Source organism: Ranitomeya imitator, chromosome 10 (genome assembly GCF_032444005.1).
Source record: "Ranitomeya imitator isolate aRanImi1 chromosome 10, aRanImi1.pri, whole genome shotgun sequence".
NCBI classification, from domain to species: domain Eukaryota; kingdom Metazoa; phylum Chordata; class Amphibia; order Anura; family Dendrobatidae; genus Ranitomeya; species Ranitomeya imitator.
In genome coordinates this window covers 7,107,847-7,130,688 of record NC_091291.1, presented here as the reverse complement: position 1 = coordinate 7,130,688, position 22,842 = coordinate 7,107,847, and the positions used below count along the sequence as shown (strand labels likewise).

Genomic DNA, 22,842 nt, shown 5'->3' with positions numbered 1-22,842 from the left:
GGGCTAGGGTTAGGGTTAGGGCTAGGGTTAGGGCTAGGGTTAGGGCTAAGGTTAGGGCTAGGGTTAGGGTTAGGGCTAGGGTTAGGGCTAGGGTTAGGGTTAGGGCTAGGGTTAGGGCTAGGGCTAGGGTTAGGGCTAGGGTTAGGGCTAGGGCTACAGTTTGGGTTGGGGCTAAAGTTACAGTTAGGGTTTAGATTACATTTACGGTTGGGAATAGGGTTGGGATTAGGGTTAGGGGTGTGTCAGGGTTAGAGGTGTGGTTAGGGTTACTGTTGGGATTAGGGTTAGGGATGTGTTTGGATTAGGGTTTCAGTTATAATTGGGGGGTTTCCACTGTTTAGGCACATCAGGGGCTCTCCAAACGCGACATGGCGTCTGATCTCAATTCCAGCCAATTCTGCGTTGAAAAAGTAAAACAGTGCTTCTTCCCTTCCGAGCTCTCCCGTGTGCCCAAGCAGGGGTTTACCCCAACATATGGGGTATCAGCGTACTCAGGACAAATAGGACAACAACTTTTGGGGTCCAATTTCTCCTGCTACCCTTGGGAAAATACAAAACTCGGGGCTAAAACATATTTTTTGTGGGAAAAAAAGATTTTTTATTTTCACGGCTCTGCGTTATAAACTGTAGTGAAACACTTGGGGGTTCAAAGTTCTCACAACACATCTAGATTAGTTCCCTGGGGGGTCTAGTTTCCAATATGGGGTCACTTGTGGGGGGTTTCTACTGTTTAGGTACATTAGGGGTTCTGCAAATGCAATGTGACGTCTGCAGACCATTCCATCTAAGTCTGCATTCCAAATGGCGCTCCTTCCCTTCCGAGCTCTGCCATGCGCTCAAACGTTGGTTTCCCCCAACATACGGGGTATCAGCGTACTCAGGACAAATTGGACAACAACTTTTGGGGTCGAATTTCTCCTCTTACCCTCGGGAAAATACAAAACTGGGGGCTAAAAAATAATTTTGGGGGGAAAGATTTTTTTTTTTAATTTTCACGGCTCTGCGTTACAAACTGTAGTGAAACACTTGGGGGTTCAAAGCTATCACAACACATCTAGATGAGTTCCTTAGGGGGTCTAGTTTCCAAAATGGTGTCACTTGTGGGAGGTTTCTACTGTTTAGGTACATTAGGGGCTCTGCAAATGCAATGTGACACCTGCAGACCATTCCATCTAAGTCCTCATTCCAAATGGAGCTCCTTCCCTTCCGAGCCCTCCCATGCGCCCAAACAGTGGTTCCCCCCCACATATGGGGTATCAGCGCACTCAGGACAAATTGGACAACAAATTGTGGGGTCGAATTTCTCCTTTTACCCTCGGAAAAATACAAAACTGGGGGCTAAAAAATAATTTTTGTGGGAAAAAATTTTTGTTTTATTTTTACGGCTCTCCATTATAAACTTCTGTGAAGCCCTTGGTGGGTCAAAGCGCTCAGCACACATCTAGATAAGTTCCTAAGGGGGTCTACTTTCCAAAATGGTGTCACTTGTGGGGGGTTTCTACTGTTTAGGTACATTAGGGGCTCTGCAAACGCAATGTGACACCTGCAGACCATTCCATCTAAGTCTGCATTCAAATGGCACTCCTTCCCTTCTGAGCCCTCCCATGTGCCCAAACAGTGGTTCCCCCCACATATGGTGTATCATCGCACTCAGGACAAATTGGGCAACAAATTTTGGGGTCCAATTTCTCCTGTTACCCTCAGGAAAATACAAAACTGGGGGCTAAAAAAATAATTTTTGTGGGAAAAAAATTTTGTTTTATTTTTACGGCTCTGCATTATAAACTTCTGTGAAGCACTTGGTGGGTCAAAGTGCTCACCACACCTCTAGATAAGTTCCTTAGGGGGTCTACTTTCCAAAATGGTGTCATTTGTGGGGGGTTTCAATGTTTAGGCACATCAGTGGCTCTTCAAACGCAACATGGCGTCCCATCTCAATTCCTGTCAATTTTGCTTTGAAAAGTCAAACGGCGCTCCTTCCCTTCCGAGCTCTCCCATCCACCCAAACAGTGGTTTACCCCCACATATGGGGTATCCGCGTACTCAGGACAAATTGTACAACAACTTTTGGGGTCCAATTTCTTCTCTTACCCTTGGGAAAATAAAAAATTGGGGGCAAAAAGATAATTTTTGTGAAAAAATATGATTTTTTATTTTTACGGTTCTACATTATAAACTTCTGTGAAGCACTTGGTGGGTCAAAGTGCTCACCACACCTCTAGATAAGTTCCTTAGGGGGTCTACTTTCCAAAATGGTGTCACTTGTGGGGGGTTTCAATGTTTAGGCACATCAGTGGCTCTTCAAACGCAACATGATGTCCCATCTCAATTGCTGTCAATTTTGCATTGAAAAGTCAAACGGCGCTCCTTCCCTTCCGAGCTCTCCCATCCGCCCAAACAGTGGTTTACCCCCACATATGGGCTATCAGCGTACTCAGGACAAATTGTACAACAACTTTTGGGGTCCAATTTCTTCTCTTACCCTTGGGAAAATAAAAAATTGGGGGCGAAAAGATAATTTTTGTGAAAAAATATGATTTTTTATTTTTACGGTTCTACATTATAAACTTCTGTGAAGCACTTGTTGGGTCAAAGTGCTCACCACACCTCTAGATAAGTTCCTTAGGGGGTCTACTTTCCAAAATGGTGTCACTTGTGGGGGGTTTCAATGTTTAGCCACATCAGGGGCTCTCCAAACGAAACATGGCGTCCCATCTCAATTCCAGTCAATTTTGCATTGAAAAGTCAAATGGCACTCCTTCGCTTCCGAGCTCTGCCATGCGCCCAAACAGTGGTTTACCCCCACATGTGGGGTATTGGCATACTCAGGACAAATTGTACAACAATGTTTGGGGTCCATTTTCTCCTGTTACCCTTGGTAAAATAAAACAAATTGGAGCTGAATTACATTTTTTGTGAAAAAAAGTTAAATGTTCATTTTTATTTAAACATTCAAAAAATTCCTGTGAAGCACCAGAAGGGTTAATAAACTTCTTGAATATGGTTTTGAGCACCTTGAGGGGTGTAGTTTTTAGAATGGTGTCACACTTGGGTATTTTCTATCATATAGACCCCTCAAAATGACTTCAAATGAGATGTGGTCCCTAAAATAAAATGGTGTTGTAGATATGAGAAATTGCTGGTCAACTTTTAACCCTTATAACTCCCTAACAAAAAAAAATTTTGGTTCCAAAATTGTGCTGATGTAAAGTAGACATGTGGGAAATGTTACTTATTAAGTATTTTGTGTGACATATCTCTGTGATTTAATTGCATAAAAATTCAAAGTTGGAAAATTGCGAAATTTTCATAATTTTCGCCAAATTTCCGTTTTTTTCACAAATAAACGCAGGTACTATCAAATAATTTTTACCATTGTCATGAAGTACAATATGTCACGAGAAAACAATGTCAGAATCACCAGGATCCATTGAAGCGTTCCAGAGTTATAACCTCATAAAGGGACAGTGGTCAGAATTGTAAAAATTGGCCCGGTCATTAACGTGCAAACCACCCTTGGGGGTAAAGGGGTTAAAAGCATAGTATTCTTAGTTTATATAAATTTTAGATTTTGCAGTAAGTCATAAAAATGACTTAAAACATTCTCTCTCTCATTATTCTGGCATTTGGCAAATATTAATAATTTTGGTAATCCTAATTATCCTAAAACAAGAAAGGTTTATTCTGATTTCAAGTTAAATACTGAGGAAAAACCTGCAGATGTGTCTTTATATAGTGTATGGTAACTTCTAGTTTCAACTGTGTGTGTGTATATTGTAGCGTTTCCCTTACTTCGGGTCTTGGGGGACACTCACTTTGCATGGGAATAACGCATACAGGCACGATTTTTCCACAAATTAAGTCCGTTCCGGTTTATTAAAGCATCATAAACCGCACCATAAGCCAGGTTACACACAGTCTGTTACTTTAACACGCGTGGCTTTACAAATCATTCGGTAGTCACGTCTTTTCTCTCCAGTCACCAGATGACTGCACAGTTCATTTCATGTATCACCGGAACATATTAACCCCCAGCATTCTGTTCCAGTGGCAGATACAGTACGTCTCTGCCGTATATTACAGGTTTTATCCCATGCCAGGGATTACCTCTCAGGAGCTCCAGCTCCACACACTGACTCCTGCCAGTGCTGGTTCACAGGGAAACTGCCTCACTGGGATCACCGTCCTTGTGACCAGGGCACCTCGGATAGTCCAGACCCACAGTAGGAACTGTAGCTTCCCCAACACAGAAACCGTCTCAGGCTCTGTAGATGCAGCCTTTCCATGCGCTTTCAGGAAGTCCAATCACAGGCACTTCCAACACACAGGCCATCAGTCCATGATCTTACCAGGTGCTTGCAGGACTCCAGTCCATCCCAGGACAATCCAACACTCTGACCATTCCAGGACACACACTCTTACCAGGTGCTTGCAGGACTCCAGTCCATCCCAGGACAATCCAACACCCTCGAGCATTCAGTCCATAGCCTCAGCAGTGCTTCCAGGACTCCAGCCCACTTCAGGATAATCCAACACGCAGGCAATAACAGGACTCACTCTCTTCAGTGCTTCCAGGACTTCTTCAATGCCAGGAGACTCCAACACTGACCGTCCAAAAGATCCACGGTCTCAGGTGCTTCCAGGACGACTCCACTCACTGGAGCTTCCAACACCGACCGTCCAGGACCTTGCACATGGACCAAACAGATCCATACACACTCAACATGTGACCCACACCCTGGTCACATTATCTAGGTGTAACCACTCCCCTGGGTGGGTGTGTGTGGCTAGTTTGACCCTCCCATCTCTCATAACTAGCCATGCCAGTCTCCCATTAGCATTACACAATTATTTGTGGGACTACAGGTCCCAGCACACCAACTTAACTTCAGACTGACAGCACAGAGTGTCTTCCTCTGCAACACACACACCGGCCACTGCCGGACTTTATCCCATCACATTTATGCCTCCAAGCGCATCTTCAAGTGCACACACAGCGCCCCCTGGCTGTAACGTCGGTCACCGCACCACTATATATATATATATATATATATATATATATATATATATATATATGTTTGTGTGAGGAAACATGTGGGGCACTATATATATATATATATATATATATATATATACAGTACAGACCAAAAGTTTGGATGACACACCTTCTCATTTAAAGATCTTTCTGTATTTTCATAACTATGAAAATTGTACATTCACACTGAAGGCATCAAAACTATGAATTAACACATGTGGAATTATATACTTAACAAAAAAGTGTGAAACAACTGAAAATGTCTTATATTCTAGGTTCTTCAAGCCATCTCGATTGGGTTCAGGTCTGGTGACTGTGGAGACCAGGTCATCTGGCGTAGCACCCCATCACTCTGTATATATATACAGTTATATGAAAAAGTTTGGGCACCCCTATTAATCTTAAGCTTAATGTTTTATAAAAATAGTTTTTTTTAAACAGCTATTTCAGTTTCATATATCTAATAACTGTTGCACACAGTAATGTTTCTGCCTTGAAATGAGGTTTATTGTACTAACAGAAAATGTGCAATCTGCATTCAAACAAAATTCGACAGGTGCATAAGTATGGGCACCCCACCAGAAAAGTGACATTAATATTTAGTAGATTCTCCTTTTGCAAAAATAACAGCCTCTAGTCGCTTCCTGTAGCTTTTAATGAGTTCCTGGATGAAGGTATTTTGACCATTCCTCTTTACAAAACAATTCCAGTTCAGTTAAGTTTGATGGTCGCCGAGCATGGACAGCCCTCTTCAAATGATCCCACAGATGTTCAATGATATTCAGGTCTGGGGACTGGGATGGCCATTCCAGAACAGTGTAATTGTTCCTCTGCATGAATGCCTGAGTAGATTTGGAGCGGTGTTTTGGATCATTGTCTTGCTGAAAGATCCATACCCTGCGTAACTTCAACTTTGTGACTGATTCATGAACATTATTGTCAAGAATCTGCTGATACTCAGAGGAATCCATGCGTCCCTCAACTTTAACAAGATTCCCGGTGCCGACATTGGCCACACAGCCCCAAAGCATGATGGAACCTCCACCAAATTTTACTGTGGGTAGCAAGCGTTTTTCTTGGAATGCTGTGTTTTTTGGCCGCCATGCATAACGCCTTTTTGAATGACCAAACAACTCAATCTTGGTTTCATCAGTCCACAGGACCTTCTTCCAAAAAGAAATTGGCTTCTCCAAATGTGCTTTTGCATCCCTCAGCCGACTGTTTGTGGCGTGCTTGCAGAAACGGCTTCTTTCGCATCACTCTCCCATACAGCTTCTCCTTGTGCAAAGTGCGTTGTATAGTTGACCGATGCACAGTGACACCATCTGCAGCAAGTTGATGCTGCAGCTCTCTGGAGGTGGTCTGAGGATTGTCCTTGACTGATCTCACCATTCTTCTTCTCTGCCTTTCTGATGTTTTTCTTGGCCTTCCACTTCTGGCCTTAACAAGAACTGTACCTGTGTTCTTCCATTTCCTTACTATGTTCCTCACAGTGGAAATTGACAGGTTAAATCTCTGAGACAGCTTTTTGTATCCTTCCCCTGAACAACTATGTTGAATAATCTTTGTTTTCAGATCATTAGACAGTTGTTTTGAGGAGCCCACTCTTCAGAGGAGATTCAAACAGGAGAACAACTTGCAAGTGGCCACTTTAAGTAGCTTTTCTCATGATTGCATACACCTGGCTATGAAGTTCAAAGCTCAATGAGGTTAGAAAACCAAAAAAAAAGTGCTTTAGTAAGTCAGTAAAAAGTAGGTAGGAGTATTTAAAACAAAAAAATTATAAGGGTGCCCATACTTATGCACCTGTCAAATTTTGTTTGAATGCAGATTGCACATTTTCTGTTAGTACAATAAACCTCATTTCTAGGCAGAAACATTACTGTGTCCAACAGTTATTAGATATATGAAACTGAAATAGCTGTTGCAAAAAAAACTATTTTTATAAAACATTAAGCTTAAGATTAATAGGGGTGCCCAAACTTTTTTATATAACTGTATAAGGAAAAAAATTGGAACAGCACTAAACAGAGTGCACGCATCCCCAGCCAGCAATCTCAGAGGGCTCCTTACAACAGTAGAAAAAAAGAGGGAAACAGCACAGCAGACTTCCAGAAAAAGGTGATGTTTATTGCCCAAATGGCGTGGGACGTTTCAGATACAATCCTTTTTTCAAGGCTTGAAGAAGGATTGTATCCGAAATGTCCCACGCCATTTTGGCAATAAACATGACTTTTTTTTCTGGAAGTCTGCTGTGATGTTTCCCCCTTTTTTTCTACTATGTATATATATATATATATATATATATATATATATATATATATATATATATATATATATATATATATATATATACATACCAGCCCCCAGCTGTTGCTTTATCTTGTCTGGTTATCAAAAATGGGGGGATTTCATACAGTTTTTTACATTATTTATTTAATTTATTTAAAAAAATGGTGTGGGGATCCCTTTCTTCTGACAACCAGCCCAGATAAAGCTGACAGCTGAGGACTGCAGCCCGCAGCTGTCAGCTTTACCTCCACTGGTTATCAAAAATGGAGGAGACCCCACGTCTTTTCTTTTTTATTTTTATTTTAATGTGTGCCAGCCAATCATAGCCATGCCAATACTTGACATGGCGGTGATGGGGCCGGAAGTGTCCACACTGGAAAAGCTTGTAAATTGGCTGCACTGCAACCTTTCAACAAGCTTTGTTTGACGTAATGAACCCCATCAGTAACAAAGACTTCACAGAAAAGTCCTTGTTTGGGGCCCGTGCACTCACACTACACTAGGTGTCCTGTACGGACTCTGAACTTTAATATTCTGCTAATATTTTCTTTAGCTTTTTCATAGCATATCTTGGTTCCTTCTCTCTGATAAAGGAGGTGGAGAAACTTCATTTGGGAACAATGTGATCTCTGTTCTTGTTGAACTGAGACAAACATCCTCCATCACCTAAAGCGTCCTGGCGCAGTCTCAGATTCCACGTGTAAACAATACCTGGAAGAACTGCATCCACAGCCATCATCCATGTGACAGATGTGGCTCCAAGTCATTTAATTAACGACAAATCAAATGCGAGGCGCATAGTAATATGTTTACAAATTTCATAGAGGATGATGAAATTATATTATACAATGGGAATTGCAAACAGAGCCCTGAGTTGCAGGCCGTATGGCAGCTAAGGACAAGAAAGTTTGTTTGTGTGCTCTGTCTCTGCTCCTGTAAAGTGATGAGCGAACTTGCTTGAAAAACGATCACCAAGTATAAATTTGGCACGAATATGGCACATTGCGATTTGTGATCGGAAGCACCAGCAAAATTCAATAAAATCGGAAATATTTGGTAAAAATTGCAGGAATTTATTTGCGTTGCCACTAAAGTCTTTTGAGCATATTGGCTAGGATAATGGTGGTGTATCATGAGCAATGAGGCATGTGTTTGATGAGGGGAGGGGGTTTGCAGAGCTCAGAGGCGCAGCGTTGTTCTAGGCTAGTTGTTCTAGCGTTGTTGATTGGCTAGGTAGTTTCCTGTGTAGCTGTGAAATCGACCTTCCAGCAGATTTTTTGGGGGGCAATCCTGAGGTCCACAGACAAAGACTGCAGGGCAGATGTTATACAAGTTTGTTGTGCGCTGCTTCTATTGTGCTTCATGCACGAGTAGACCGTTCTAAATCATACATATTTTTTCAGTAGCTAAAGGTGATCCTAACCTTGTCATTTAGTGGTGCAGTGATATTGTCCTGTGATTTGAACTGTTGGCCAGGTAAAAAAATTGGGGGGGCAGTTGCTACCGTGATTCACCATACCATATCTCACCTTGTTATTTAGTGGCTGTGAAATTCCACTGTTTGCATAGCTCATGCAGATTTTTAAAAATCTGTTGCTAAAGGTATTACAGCCCGCCATATTCCACGTTGTAATTTTGTGGTATTTAAATTGTTTGGTATGTAGAGCTGTTGCACAATAAAAAAAATATTTTTTTGCCTCCTGTTAATGTGATTCAGCACGCCATATCCCATGTTGTAATATTGTGGCAGTGAAATTAAGCTGTCTGCATAGCACATGCACATTAAAAAAAATTATGTTGCTAAACGTGATACAGCCCGCCATATCCCACATTGTAATTTTGTAGTGGTAAAATTCTTCTGTGTGTACAGCAGTTGCAAAGTAAAATAAATATTTCTTGGCTGTTGCAAATGTGATTTAGCATGCCATTTTCCAAGTTGTTATTTTGTGGTGGTGAAATTAAGCTGTCTGCATACCTCATACACATTAAAAAAAAATCTGTTACTAAATGTTATACAGCCCGCCATATCCCAAATTGTCATTTGTTAGAGGTGAAATTGTTCTGTGTGCAGAACTGTTGTTAACATGATACAGTAGGGGATATCTAATTTTGAAATTGTTTGGAGCATACCTTCTTTGTCATACAGGTCTCATCCACACTCAAACATTTCTTTCTTCTGTTACTAACATCATACAGTAGACTAAATCTCAGTTTGAAATTGTTTTGAGCATCTAGTCTATGTTATACAGGCCTCATCCACACACACAAAAAATTTCCTCGGTTACTAACATTCAACAGTAGGGGAGATCCCAGTTTGAAATAGTTTGGAGCATCTAGTCTATGTTATACAGGCCTCGTCCATACTCAAACAATTCTTTTTTCTGTTACTAACGTCATATAGTAGAGGATATCTCAGTTTGAAACTGTTCTGAACATCTAGTCTGTTATACAGGTCTCATCTACAGCAAAAAAAAGTTTCTATTACTAACGCCATACAGTAGGAAAGATTGCACTTTGAAATTGTTTGGAGCATCTAGTCTATGATATACAGGCCTCATCCACACACAAAAAAAAAGTATTCTATTAATAACATCATACATTAGGGGAGAACTCAGTTTGAAATAATTTAGCGCATCTAGTCTATGCTATACAGGCCTCATTCACAGAGAATAGTGAGTGCAGCTCTGGAGTATAATACGGGATGTACCTCAGGATCAGTACTGTATTGTATGTACACAGTGACTGCATCAGCAGAATAGTGAGTGCAGCTCTGGAGTATAATACGGGATGTAACTCAGGATCAGTACTGTATTGTATGTACACAGTGACTGCACCAGCAGAATAGTGAGCGCAGCTCTGGGGTGTAATACAGGAGGTAACCCAGGATCAGTAATGTAATAAATGTACATAGTGACTGCACCAGCAGAATAGTGAGTGCAGCTTTGGAGTATAATACAGGATGTAATTCAGGATCAGTAATGTATTGTATGTACACAGTGACTGCACCAGCAGAATAGTGAGTGCAGCTCTGGAGTATAATACTGGATGTAACTCAGGATCAGTAATATAATAAATGTACATAGTGACTGCACCACACCAGCAGAATAGTGAGTGCAGCTCTGGGGTATAATACAGGATGTGGCTGCCGTCACACTAGCAGTATTTGGTCAGTATTTTACATCAGTATTTGTAGCCAAAACCAGGAGTGGAACAAATAGAGGAAAAGTATAATAGAAACATATGCACCACTTCTACATTTATCACCCACTCCTGGTTTTGGCTTACAAATACTGATGTAAAATACTGACCAAATACTGCTAGTGTGACGGCAGCCTGTAACTCAGGATCAGTAATGTAATAAATGTACACAGTGACTGCACCAGCAGAATAGTGAGTACAGCTCTGGGGTATAATACAGGATGTAAATCAGGATCAGTAATGTATGTACACAGTGACTGCACCAGCAGAATAGTGAGTGCAGCTCTGGGGTATAATACAGGATGTAACTCAGGATCAGTAATGTAATAAATCTACATAGTGACTGCACCAGCAAAATAGTGAGTGCAGCTCTGGGGTATAATACAGGATGTAACTCAGGATCAGTAATGTAATGTATGTGCACAGTGACTGCACCAGCAGAATAGTGAGTGCAGCTCTGGAGTATAATACAGGATGTAACTCAGGATCAGTAATGTAATGTATGTACACAGTGACTGCACCAGCAGAATAGTGAGTGCAGCTCTGGAGTATAATACAGTATGTAACTCAGGATCAGTAATTTAATGTATGTACACAGTGACTGCACCAGCAGAATAGTGAGTGCAGCTCTGGGGTATAATACAGGATGTAACTCAGGATCAGTAATGTAATGTATGTACACAGTGACTGCACCAGCAGAATAGTGAGTGCAGCTCTGGGGTATAATACAGGAGGTTACTCAGGATCAGTAATGTAATGTATGTACACAGTGACTGCACCAGCAGAATAGTGAGTGCAGCTCTGGGTATAATACAGGATGTAACTCAGGATCAGTAATGTAATGTATGTACACAGTGACTGCACCAGCAGAATAGTGAGTGCAGCTCTGGAGTATAATACAGGATGTAACTCAGGATCAGTAATGTAATGTATGTACACAGTGACTGCACCAGCAGAATAGTGAGTGCAGCTCTGGGGTATAATACAGGATGTAACTCAGGATCAGTAATGTAATGTATGTACACAGTGACTGCACCAGCAGAATAGTGAGTGCAGCTCTGGAGTATAATACAGGATGTAACTCAGGATCAGTAATGTAACGTATGTACACAGTGACTGCACCAGCAGAATAGTGAGTGCAGCTCTGGAGTATAATACAGGATGTAACTCAGGATCAGTAATGTAATGTATGTACACAGTGACTGCACCAGCAGAATAGTGAGTGCAGCTCTGGAGAATAATACAGGATGTAACTCAGGATCAGTAATGTAATGTATGTACACAGTGACTGCACCAGCAGAATAGTGAGTGCAGCTCTGGAGTATAATACAGGATGTAACTCAGGATCAGTAATGTAATAAATGTACACAGTGACTGCACCAGCAGAATAGTGAGTGCACCTCTGGAGTATAATACAGGAGGTAACTCAGGATCAGTAATGTAATGTATGTACACAGTGACTGCACCAGCAGAATAGTGAGTGCAGCTCTGGAGTATAATACAGGATGTAACTCAGGATCAGTAATGTAATGTATGTACACAGTGACTGCACCAGCAGAATAGTGAGTGCAGCTTTGGAGTATAATACAGGAGGTAACTCAGGATCAGTAATGTAATGTATGTACACAGTGACTGCACCAGCAGAATAGTGAGTGCAGCTTTGGAGTATAATACAGGAGGTAACTCAGGATCAGTAATGTAATGTATGTACACAGTGACTGCACCAGCAGAATAGTGAGTGCAGCTCTGGGGTATAATACAGGATGTAACTAGTGAAATCCTGTGTGACGGACACAGCGGCTGTGTGATCTGCGACAGGCCGAGCTCTTCAGGGCGCCTCATTATTGCGCGATTTATCGGCCCTTCACTTATTGTCTAACTTTGGCTTTTTCCAGTATACCATTTGGCAGTCCACCTCTCAATATATCTTGTCTGAGGAAGGTTTGATGGTAAGACCGGATTATTGGGATTATTTATCTTTAATAAAATTCTCTGCATGCATTTTCTCGAGTGCCAGATTTTTCATATTCTTATGAATTAGGAGCGGTGTCCTTTTCTGTGTACCCAATCTTTATTATTGCTGATCACAGGGTGGACGCCTCCCCGAACAGCGGCCGGAAAGTTTGTATCTTGCATTCACTTCTGAATATTTGTGGCTCATTAAACACATGACGGTTTTCAGGTCGCTCTCGCAGGTTCGTCTGGTGCAGCCGGACTCGTCCTCATCATCTGTGGGTATAACAGAAACTTCCATTACTCATCATCCGTGGCGGATGCCGGCCCAAGACGTGAGACAAAGCAGCTGTGATACTGACAAAGTGCGGAAACAACAGATGCAACAGAAGCCAATATCGGCTGCTGCAGATCAGGCTGAGAGGCGGCTGTCAGTCACCAAACACTCCATCACATGACACTACAGCGGCCTCAGCCCGACGCTCCACCTTCACCGTAACCGGTCCCTCCGCTCTGCTGACAATCCGCGCGGTGCACCTGCCGCTCCTAGATGTCGCCTCCATCCACCTCCTTCTCTGCTCATCAACAGCGCCGGCGGTCCTGCCTGAAGACAAAGCTCGGACATGAGCCGCCACACCGTCCTCCTCTGCCTCAACGCTCCCAGCCGCAGCTCTGCAGCGAGCGGCCGAAGAAGAGAGACGTCCGGTGGTTAGATTACAGCTCCCCATTAATCTATAATTTATCCTACACACACTGTATGTTAAACACACTGTATGCTACACACGCTGTATGTTACACACACTGTATGCTACACACACTGTATGTTACACACACTCTATGCTACACACACTGTATGTTACACACACTCCATACTACACACACTGTATGTTACACACACTGTATGTTAAACACACTGTATGCTACACACACTCTATGCTACACACACTGTATGCTACACACACTCTATGCTACACACACTGTATTCTACCCACACTGTATGCTACACACACTGTATGTTACACACACTGTATGTTACACACACTGTATTCTACCCACACTGTATGTTACACACTCTCTATGCTACACACACTCTATGCTACACACACTGTATGTTACAGACACTCCATACTACACACACTGTATGTTACAGACACTCCATACTACACACACTGTATGTTACACACACTGTATGTTACACACACTCCATACTACACACACTGTATTCTACCCACACTGTATGTTACACACACTCCATACTACACACACTGTATGTTACCCACACTGTATGTTACACATACTCTATGCTACACACTGTATGCTACACACACTGTATGTTACACACACTGTATGTTACACACACTGTATGTTACCCACACTCCATTCTACACACGCTGTATGTTACACACACTGTATGTTACACACACTCTATGCTACACACACTGTATTCTACCCACACTGTATGTTACACACACTCTATGCTACACACACTTTATGTTACACACACTCTGCTACACACACTTTGTTACACACACTGTTACACACACTGTATGCTACACACTGTATGCTACACACACTGTATGCTACACACTATGCTACACACACTGTATGCTACACACACTTTGTTACACACACTGTATGTTACACATTCTATGCTACACACTGTATGCTACACACACTGTATGTTACACACACTGTATGCTACACACACTGTATGCTACTCAAACTATATGTTACACACACTGTATGCTACATACACATTATGTTACACACACTATGCTACACACACTATGTTACACACACTCTATGCTACACACACTGTATTCTACCCACACTGTATGCTACACACACTGTATGTTACACACACTATGCTACACACACACTGTATGTTACACACACTCTGTATGTTACACACACTGTATGCTACACACACATTATGTTACACACACTCTATGCTACACACACTGTATGCTACACACACTGTATGTTACACACTCTATGCTACACACACTATTCTACCCACACTGTATGCTACACACACTGTATTTTACACACTCTATGCTACACACTGTATGTTACACACACTGTATGTTACACACACTGTATGCTACACACACTTTATGTTACACACTATGCTACACACTCTATGCTACACAATGTATGCTACACACACTGTATGTTACACACACTATATGTCGCACACAATGTATGCTATACAAACTATGTTACACACACTGTATGCTACACACACATTATGTTACACACACTCTATGCTACACACACTGTATGTTACACACACTGTATGTTACACACTCTATGCTACACACACTATTCTACCCACACTGTATGCTACACACACTGTATTTTACACACTCTATGCTACACACTGTATGTTACACACACTGTATGTTACACACACTGTATGCTACACACACTTTATGTTACACACTATGCTACACACTCTATGCTACACAATGTATGCTACACACACTGTATGTCACACACACTATATGTCGCACACAATGTATGCTATACAAACTATGTTACACACACTGTATGCTACACACACATGATGTTACACACACTCTATGCTACACACACTGTATGTTACACACACTCTATGCTACACACACTGTATGTTACACACACTGTATGCTACAAACACTGTATGTTACACACTGTATGTTACACACACTATGTTACACACACTTTATGTTACACACACTTTATGTTACACACACTATGTTACACACACTTTATGTTACACACTATGCTACACACTGTATGCTACACAATGTATGCTACACACACTCTATGCTACACACACTGTATTCTACCCACACTGTATGTTACACACACTGTATGTTACACACACTGTATGCTACAAACACTGTATGTTACACACACTCTGTTACACACACTGTATGTTACACGCACTGTATGTTACACACACTTTGTTACACACACTGTATGTTACACACACTTTATGTTACACACACTTTATGCTACACACACTATGCTACACACACACTCCATGCTATACACACTGTATGCTACACACTGTATGCTACCCACACTGTATGTTACACACACTGTATGTTACACACACTGTATGTTACCCACACTCCATTCTACACACGCTGTATGTTACACACACTGTATGTTACACACACTCTATGCTACACACACTGTATTCTACCCACACTGTATGTTACACACACTCTATGCTACACACACTTTATGTTACACACCCTCTATGCTACACACACTTTGTTACACACACTGTTACACACACTGTATGCTACACACTGTATGCTACACACACTGTATGCTACACACACTTTGTTACACACACTGTATGTTACACATTCTATGCTACACACTGTATGCTACACACACTGTATGTTACACACACTGTATGCTACACACACTGTATGCTACTCAAACTATGTTACACACACTGTATGCTACACACACATTATGTTACACACACTATGCTACACACACTATGTTACACACTCTATGCTACACACACTGTATTCTACCCACACTGTATGCTACACACACTGTATGTTACACACACTGTATGTTACACACACTGTATGTCACACACACTATATGTCGCACACAATGTATGCTATACAAACTATATGTTACACACACTGTATGCTACACACACATGATGTTACACACACTCTATGCTACACACACTGTATGTTACACACACTGTATGCTACAAACACTGTATGTTACACACTATGCTACACACACTGTATGTTACACACACTCTATGCTACACACACTGTATGTTACACACACTGTATGCTACAAACACTGTATGTTACACACACTCTATGTTACACACACTGTATGTTACACACACTGTATGTTACACACACTATGCTACACACACTGTATGTTACACACACTCTGTATGTTACACACACTGTATGCTACACACACATTATGTTACACACACTCTATGCTACACACACTGTATGTTACACACACTGTATGTTACACACTCTATGCTACACACACTATTCTACCCACACTGTATGCTACACACACTGTATTTTACACACACTGTATGTTACACACACTGTATGCTACACACACTTTATGTTACACACTATGCTACACACTCTATGCTACACAATGTATGTTACACACACTGTATGTTACACACACTGTATGCTACACACACTTTATGTTACACACTATGCTACACACTCTATGCTACACAATGTATGCTACACACACTGTATGTCACACACACTATATGTCGCACACAATGTATGCTATACAAACTATATGTTACACACACTGTATGCTACACACACATGATGTTACACACACTCTATGCTACACACACTGTATGTTACACACACTCTATGCTACACACACTGTATGTTACACACACTGTATGCTACAAACACTGTATGTTATACACACTCTATGCTACACACACTGTATGCTACACACACTCTATGCTACACACACTGTATGTTACACACACTGTATGTTACACACACTTTATGTTACACACACTTTGTTACACACACTGTATGTTACACACACTATGTTACACACACTTTATGTTACACACTATGCTACACACTGTATGCTACACAATGTATGCTACACACACTGTATGTTACACACACTCTATGCTACACACACTGTATTCTACCCACACTGTATGTTACACACACTGTATGTTACACACACTGTATGCTACAAACACTGTATGTTACACACACTCTGTTACACACACTGTATGTTACACACACTTTATGTTACACACACTGTATGTTACACACACTTTATGTTACACACACTTTATGCTACACACACTATGCTACACACACACTCCATGCTATACACACTGTATGTTACACACTGTATGCTATGCACACTGTATGTTACAAATGCTGTATGTTACACACACTATATGCTACACACTGTATGTTACACACACTATATGCTACACACTGTATGTTACACACACTCTATGCTACACACTGTATGCTACACACTATGTTACACACACTCTATGCTACACACTATGTTACACACAGTTTATGCTACACACTTGCACACATTAAGAAGCATCCCAGTAATTATCTTTCTATTCGGTTCCTCCAGATTATTTCAGGACTGGCAGTATCCCCCGAGTTTCTGTCTTTTAGAGGCTGGGGGTCCTTTTGGGAATGGAGATCCTGGATAAGTGCTCATTTTCCCCCCTCGCCTACATCACCCTGCTCCTGTTTTGCATGAACTGTTCACTCTAAAAAAACATCTGGAATCTGCGTGTAGTTCAGTCTTCTGCCTCTAGAAGTCTATGGAGCAGGGATGGAGATAGGAGAGCAGAGAGAAACAAAGAAAACTGCTGAGGCTTCTAGTGCAGAGTGAAAAACTGCTAAAATAAAGTCTAGAAGTCTTATAATGGGCAGAATTAGTGTCATGGGTCCTGTGCACACATGATGGCTTATCCTGGAAAGTCACCTGAAACCACAGTCACACTGTCACAGCCGAACATCGAATCACCTGGACGGACGCCGCTCGTCTGATTTATAGAGATTCAATAAGAATAAAGCTGTAATTTTTCTGCCTTTCACAATGTCCCCGAATGTCCCGACCCTGAGGAGACCCCCGAACTTACCGCAGGTGATGGTCCCATTATTGTAGGTGTAATAGTAACGTGCTAACAATGGCCGGCAGCCATCTGTGCTGATCGCTTTATACATGCAAAACTGTGCAAGACAGCATCTAATGGAGGAAAGAAGATCGTCACCTGTAAGTGTCCAATCAGCAGTTGTTACATGGGACTGCAGGTGAGATCTACTACATTATCTGTACTCAGAGAGTTATCACTGTTATCTGTGGTGTTACATAGGACTGCAGGTGACATCTACTGCATTATCTGTACTCAGAGAGTTATCACTGTGTTATCTCTGGTGTTACATGGGACTGCAAGTGACGTCTACTACATTATCTACTCAGAGTTATCACTGTGTGTGATGACAAATCATTTAATCTTAATATTATGCCTGTTGTGATTTCTTCCATGGGTCAAGAATCATAGTCTATTGTTTGAATGTTTTGTTGTTTCTGAATTGACGAATGACTGCTGTTTGCCTCTTCTATCAACTTCTACAGGTTATTGCCTGCTATCCTTGCAAGACAGGGACACAGGGTCATTGAACAATCGATGTTTTGATAATGTGTTGATTATCCATTGAATAAATACATGTGGCTTGTTCTTGTTGACTTGCAAACAGTAAAGGGCATAAATACTCAAACAATTAGTTATTCTCATCCTACCTCCTCCCTGACCTGTGGATGATGCCTGTAGGACAGTTGTGAACTATAAAAGGATATGCCTCTGTATCAAATGTGACTTGACAGAACAACAGACAGAACACCATGACTCCATAAAGGAATAATCTAGAGGACAGCTGCCAGGACAACATGGCTCCATCAAGATGGATACAGATTTCACATTCTACAGAATGCCAGTTTAAGGACCATGGTCCTAGCTGGGAGAATACAGAGCTGCTACATTGACCATCACTGAACCTTCAAAAACGTTTGAAGAAGCCAAGTTAGGACCCTCCGGTCACTTGGCCCCATGTAGACATTCGGAGAAGCCATGTTGTGACCCTCCGGTCACCTGGCCACGTACCTCAATAGACTGTCAGCTTCCTAGGCTTGTTAACACCTCCTCTCTGTGGGTGCTCACCAAAAGCGAGGTGCTACTGGTGGGGATTGTCGGCCCTGGAAGCCCCGAAGTCGCAGCTGCTCTAATCCTGATAAGTCAGCCGAAGGGTGAGACTCTGTAGTGTGCACCATCTTGGGATATTTTGCTTGGACTGTCCTATGTGGTATTTGCCTGTTTTGTGGTTTAACAAAGTATTGACATGCTGCTCTAACCTCACCCTGTGTTGTCTGGGTAGTGTTATGCCCTTGGGTACATGATAGCACGCACTGACCCCCGTGTCTCCACATTTTGGTGGTAGCAGTAGTATACTACTCAGCCCGGCGGATCTGGAGGAGCTGCAGGGGACTGGTGTTCACAAACACCGTCCAAGGGCTCCATACCCAGGGAGGCATATAGGCAGACGCAGCAGAACATAGGTGAGGCATACACAGCAGGTTTCAGACGCCACCATGACCAACCCCACTAGTTCAGCCTTGGGAGGAGGACCGGAGGGGAAATACAGCCACAACAAGAAACGACGACTACAGGAGATGTGCCAGCTTCGACAGATCGAATACCAGGCAACCAACAGTCAGTCGGTTTTGAGACATGAATTGGTCCTTTAGGTTGCCCAGAACATTGTGGAGAATGATGAAAACTCCACTGAAATGGACCCAGAGGAATTAATCTGCTTGCCAAATCCAGGATCCAGTGGTAGTCTTGAATCCAATACCCAGTCACAAGGAGCCCCAATCCAGGAATTGCTGATCACATTGGGATCCTGAGCCTCAAGTGAGGAGAGGGCTTGTGTTATTGCATCAGTTTTGGGAGGTTCAGTACCCCTACCACCAACACCAGATACTACCTCCATAGTGGCCCACCCCCAAGGAAATCATCTCCACTACAGAGACATGCCAGTGTTTAATGAGTCCAACACAGAGGTTGATGAATATCCAGCCAACAATCCAGAAAACAATTATGGGAGACTTTGTCTTCCCCTGTGGGGGCCGCACGGGTTGAGTTGTAAGGCTGCGGCTGCTCCCAGCTAGTGTTAGTTGCCAGCTGACTAATGAGGACCCCACTGCTTGAGGCGCGTCCATACGACTCCTCACTAGATCCTTGAAGTCCACTGTTCTCTGTAGGAGGGGTAAGTCTCAATATGGCGACCATTGATTCCATCCAATACACACAATGGAGCTCTCTCTTACCGTAGATAACTGTTCACTAAAATCCTGCTGATACAATCCCTTCTCGTGATGCAATCCCTAAGTGGGCTATCTACCTCCCTTGAGATAGGTCCCGTACCATTTAGATGCCCTCCCTGTCCTCGCTCCAATCTCAAATCTCTCCTTCTGATATCTGTTTACAATTCCTTAGTCCTTAGGATGTATTATCGGATGCCCTGTGGTCTTCCCTCTCCGCACGACACACTATAACATGTCAGTCTGCCATCTGTCAGACCTTAGGTCTGCATCTACTGAACACTGGACCCATCTCACTCACTATCAGGAAGTTGCTTTCTGTCTTCCCACATAGCCCCTCCCATTTTGGGCTAGTCCCAACCATTAACTCTATACCTGTGAGGGATGAGGGAGACTCCACTTTGGACTTATTAATTCAGGCCCAATATATTGTCCAGAGAACTTCCGTCACTACTGAAGTTGCCCGCACCCTTGGGATAAATACACAATTCCCAAAAGAACAGAACTACCATATGGCCAGAGAATTAGAAGCCACGTGTTAATGAAGGCAGGGAGGAGCAGAGCTAGAACCCCCTGCTGTGTTTTGTGCAAGGCGGCCACCATCAATTATCTATCGGTGGAAACTTTAGACACTTAGGCACCGACATCTAGAAATGAATTATGAGCACACCGTGCAGCTCAGGGTTAAGTCCAATATACCACCAGAACCCAGGGAGCCCTCCGCATACACCCCTGCGTCTCATATTTCTCTAGCTGTCCCGGATACCGAGCTATTGAGACTAGCTATGCAGAACTTCTTGCCTGACCCAAGTTTGGACTCTGTGTATCAGTCCAGCCCCAACGAGCCTGTTGAGACATCAGTTGTCCTGTTTGGACCTTCCACTAGCAAGTTATGACCCATCCTAGATATTGGGAATTATTTCGGCTAAGAAGTCAAGGGAGGAGAATTCAGTCCAACCCAGAGGAGCGGAGGCGAATATGGGAGGTGGCAAGCTAGGGGTTAAAAGCTAGCCACACACCTTTAGCCTTTGTCATTGTTCTGCCATGGAAGCTGCATCACGTCACGCATGGCGATGGACCAGAAACTAAGACGGTGACTGTGGATACAAGAGCTTCCCTCCATCCACAAGTGATAAGAAACTTTAACATGACACATACGCTAAGTGCTATCCCCTACCTATACCCTAACCTTATTTGTACCTCTGGCTGTAATATCTGTATATTACTCTGTATATATTTGTAGTTTCTAGTGCGCCTTTTGGCAATTAAAATATCAATTAATTTTGGGCTGCTCTGTTATCTCGATACCCAATTTCCCACGTCTGTGAGTCCGGCTAGTACTTATACACTACCTGGGGTTGGTTTCTGACCTGATACAGGCTTGGTAACGGATCAGGCTTATATCTAACGAGGAACTGGTGGCAGCATACCGTCCTGGTGTTATTAGGGGATCAGAGGTTAATGTATATATATATATATTCCTGGCCTGGGACTGGGGATACATTTACCGCCCTCATGGCAGAGTGCCCTGATAACCAGGGCAGCCTCTCTGGCAACTACTTATCCTAGGTGCAGTTCCCTGACTGACCTGAGGGTAAAGGGGACACCAAAGAGCTGTCACTGTGTAAGCCCCATCACAGATTGGTGATGGCGGGGGAATATCCGTATCCCCCTGCTCCTCTCATGTGCGGTTTTCCTTACAGTACCCAACTAAGTGCATTGAAAAAATTCTAAACCGGTAAATCACATTGATAACAGTGCAATGCATTAAAGTACAACACATAATTTCGTGAGGGGGGATGTGGGGGCAGCACCGTCACTTCCTTACACACGTAATTATAAGTAACATAGATTATCAGCCACTTACCGATCGATTTCATCCACTATCTTACTTCCCACAGATAATATTCCACATTGGCAGCCGTATAAGTTAAAATCTGTAACTCTTCTGTTCATTGTTTCGCTAACCATGCTTCTGAAATCTTTGAGATAAGGTCCATCTCCTTCCACCGACCCTGGAAGATAAAACCACCATCACCTCGTTGTGTGACTCGGAGCGCTGCATTCACCAGGAATGACGGAGGTTACGATAACATCAGGACTTACCGAGACTGAGGAGGAGCAGCAGACAGGTTATCATTGTGCACCGGAGACAGAGGGCGAATATCCAGGAGAAGACAATCTGGAGGAGCAGCAGACACCACCATGGATTATATCCTCCTGATATCTGCCCTATATATTCCTACCACTAGGTGGGGCTGCCGAGTGCTGTCTGCTATTGGCTGCCTGGGGCTAAATACCTAATAACGGTTTCATATGAGGCGGTGATAGTGTAGGGAAATATTAACCCTTACCAGCACTGTACATTTGATCCTGGGGCAACAAACGAGAGAAGTCGATAGGATTATCATTGTTTTTTTTCCCTCTGTCCCATGGAAAACACAACATGACAAGGAAACAAA

General features: G+C 42.6%; 1 protein-coding gene across 2 annotated transcripts; it reads right to left on the bottom strand.

Moving 5' to 3' along the window:
• Window positions 1-12,485: 12,485 nt before the first annotated feature.
• Window positions 12,486-22,622, bottom strand: LOC138651119 (acidic phospholipase A2 homolog). 2 transcript variants are annotated; one of them, XM_069741117.1, is made up of 4 exons: window positions 22,487-22,622; window positions 22,248-22,395; window positions 18,141-18,247; window positions 12,486-12,754 (listed from the first exon to the last, which is right to left on the bottom strand). In XM_069741117.1, exons 1-4 carry the CDS (start codon window positions 22,518-22,520, stop codon window positions 12,600-12,602), a joined length of 444 nt encoding a protein of 147 aa, XP_069597218.1. In that variant the 5' UTR covers window positions 22,521-22,622; the 3' UTR covers window positions 12,486-12,599. The 2 variants fall into 2 exon arrangements, with proteins under 2 accessions (XP_069597218.1, XP_069597217.1); XM_069741116.1 differs by lacking the exon at window positions 12,486-12,754 and adding an exon at window positions 12,761-13,082.
• Between the last annotated feature and the right edge of the window lie 220 nt (window positions 22,623-22,842).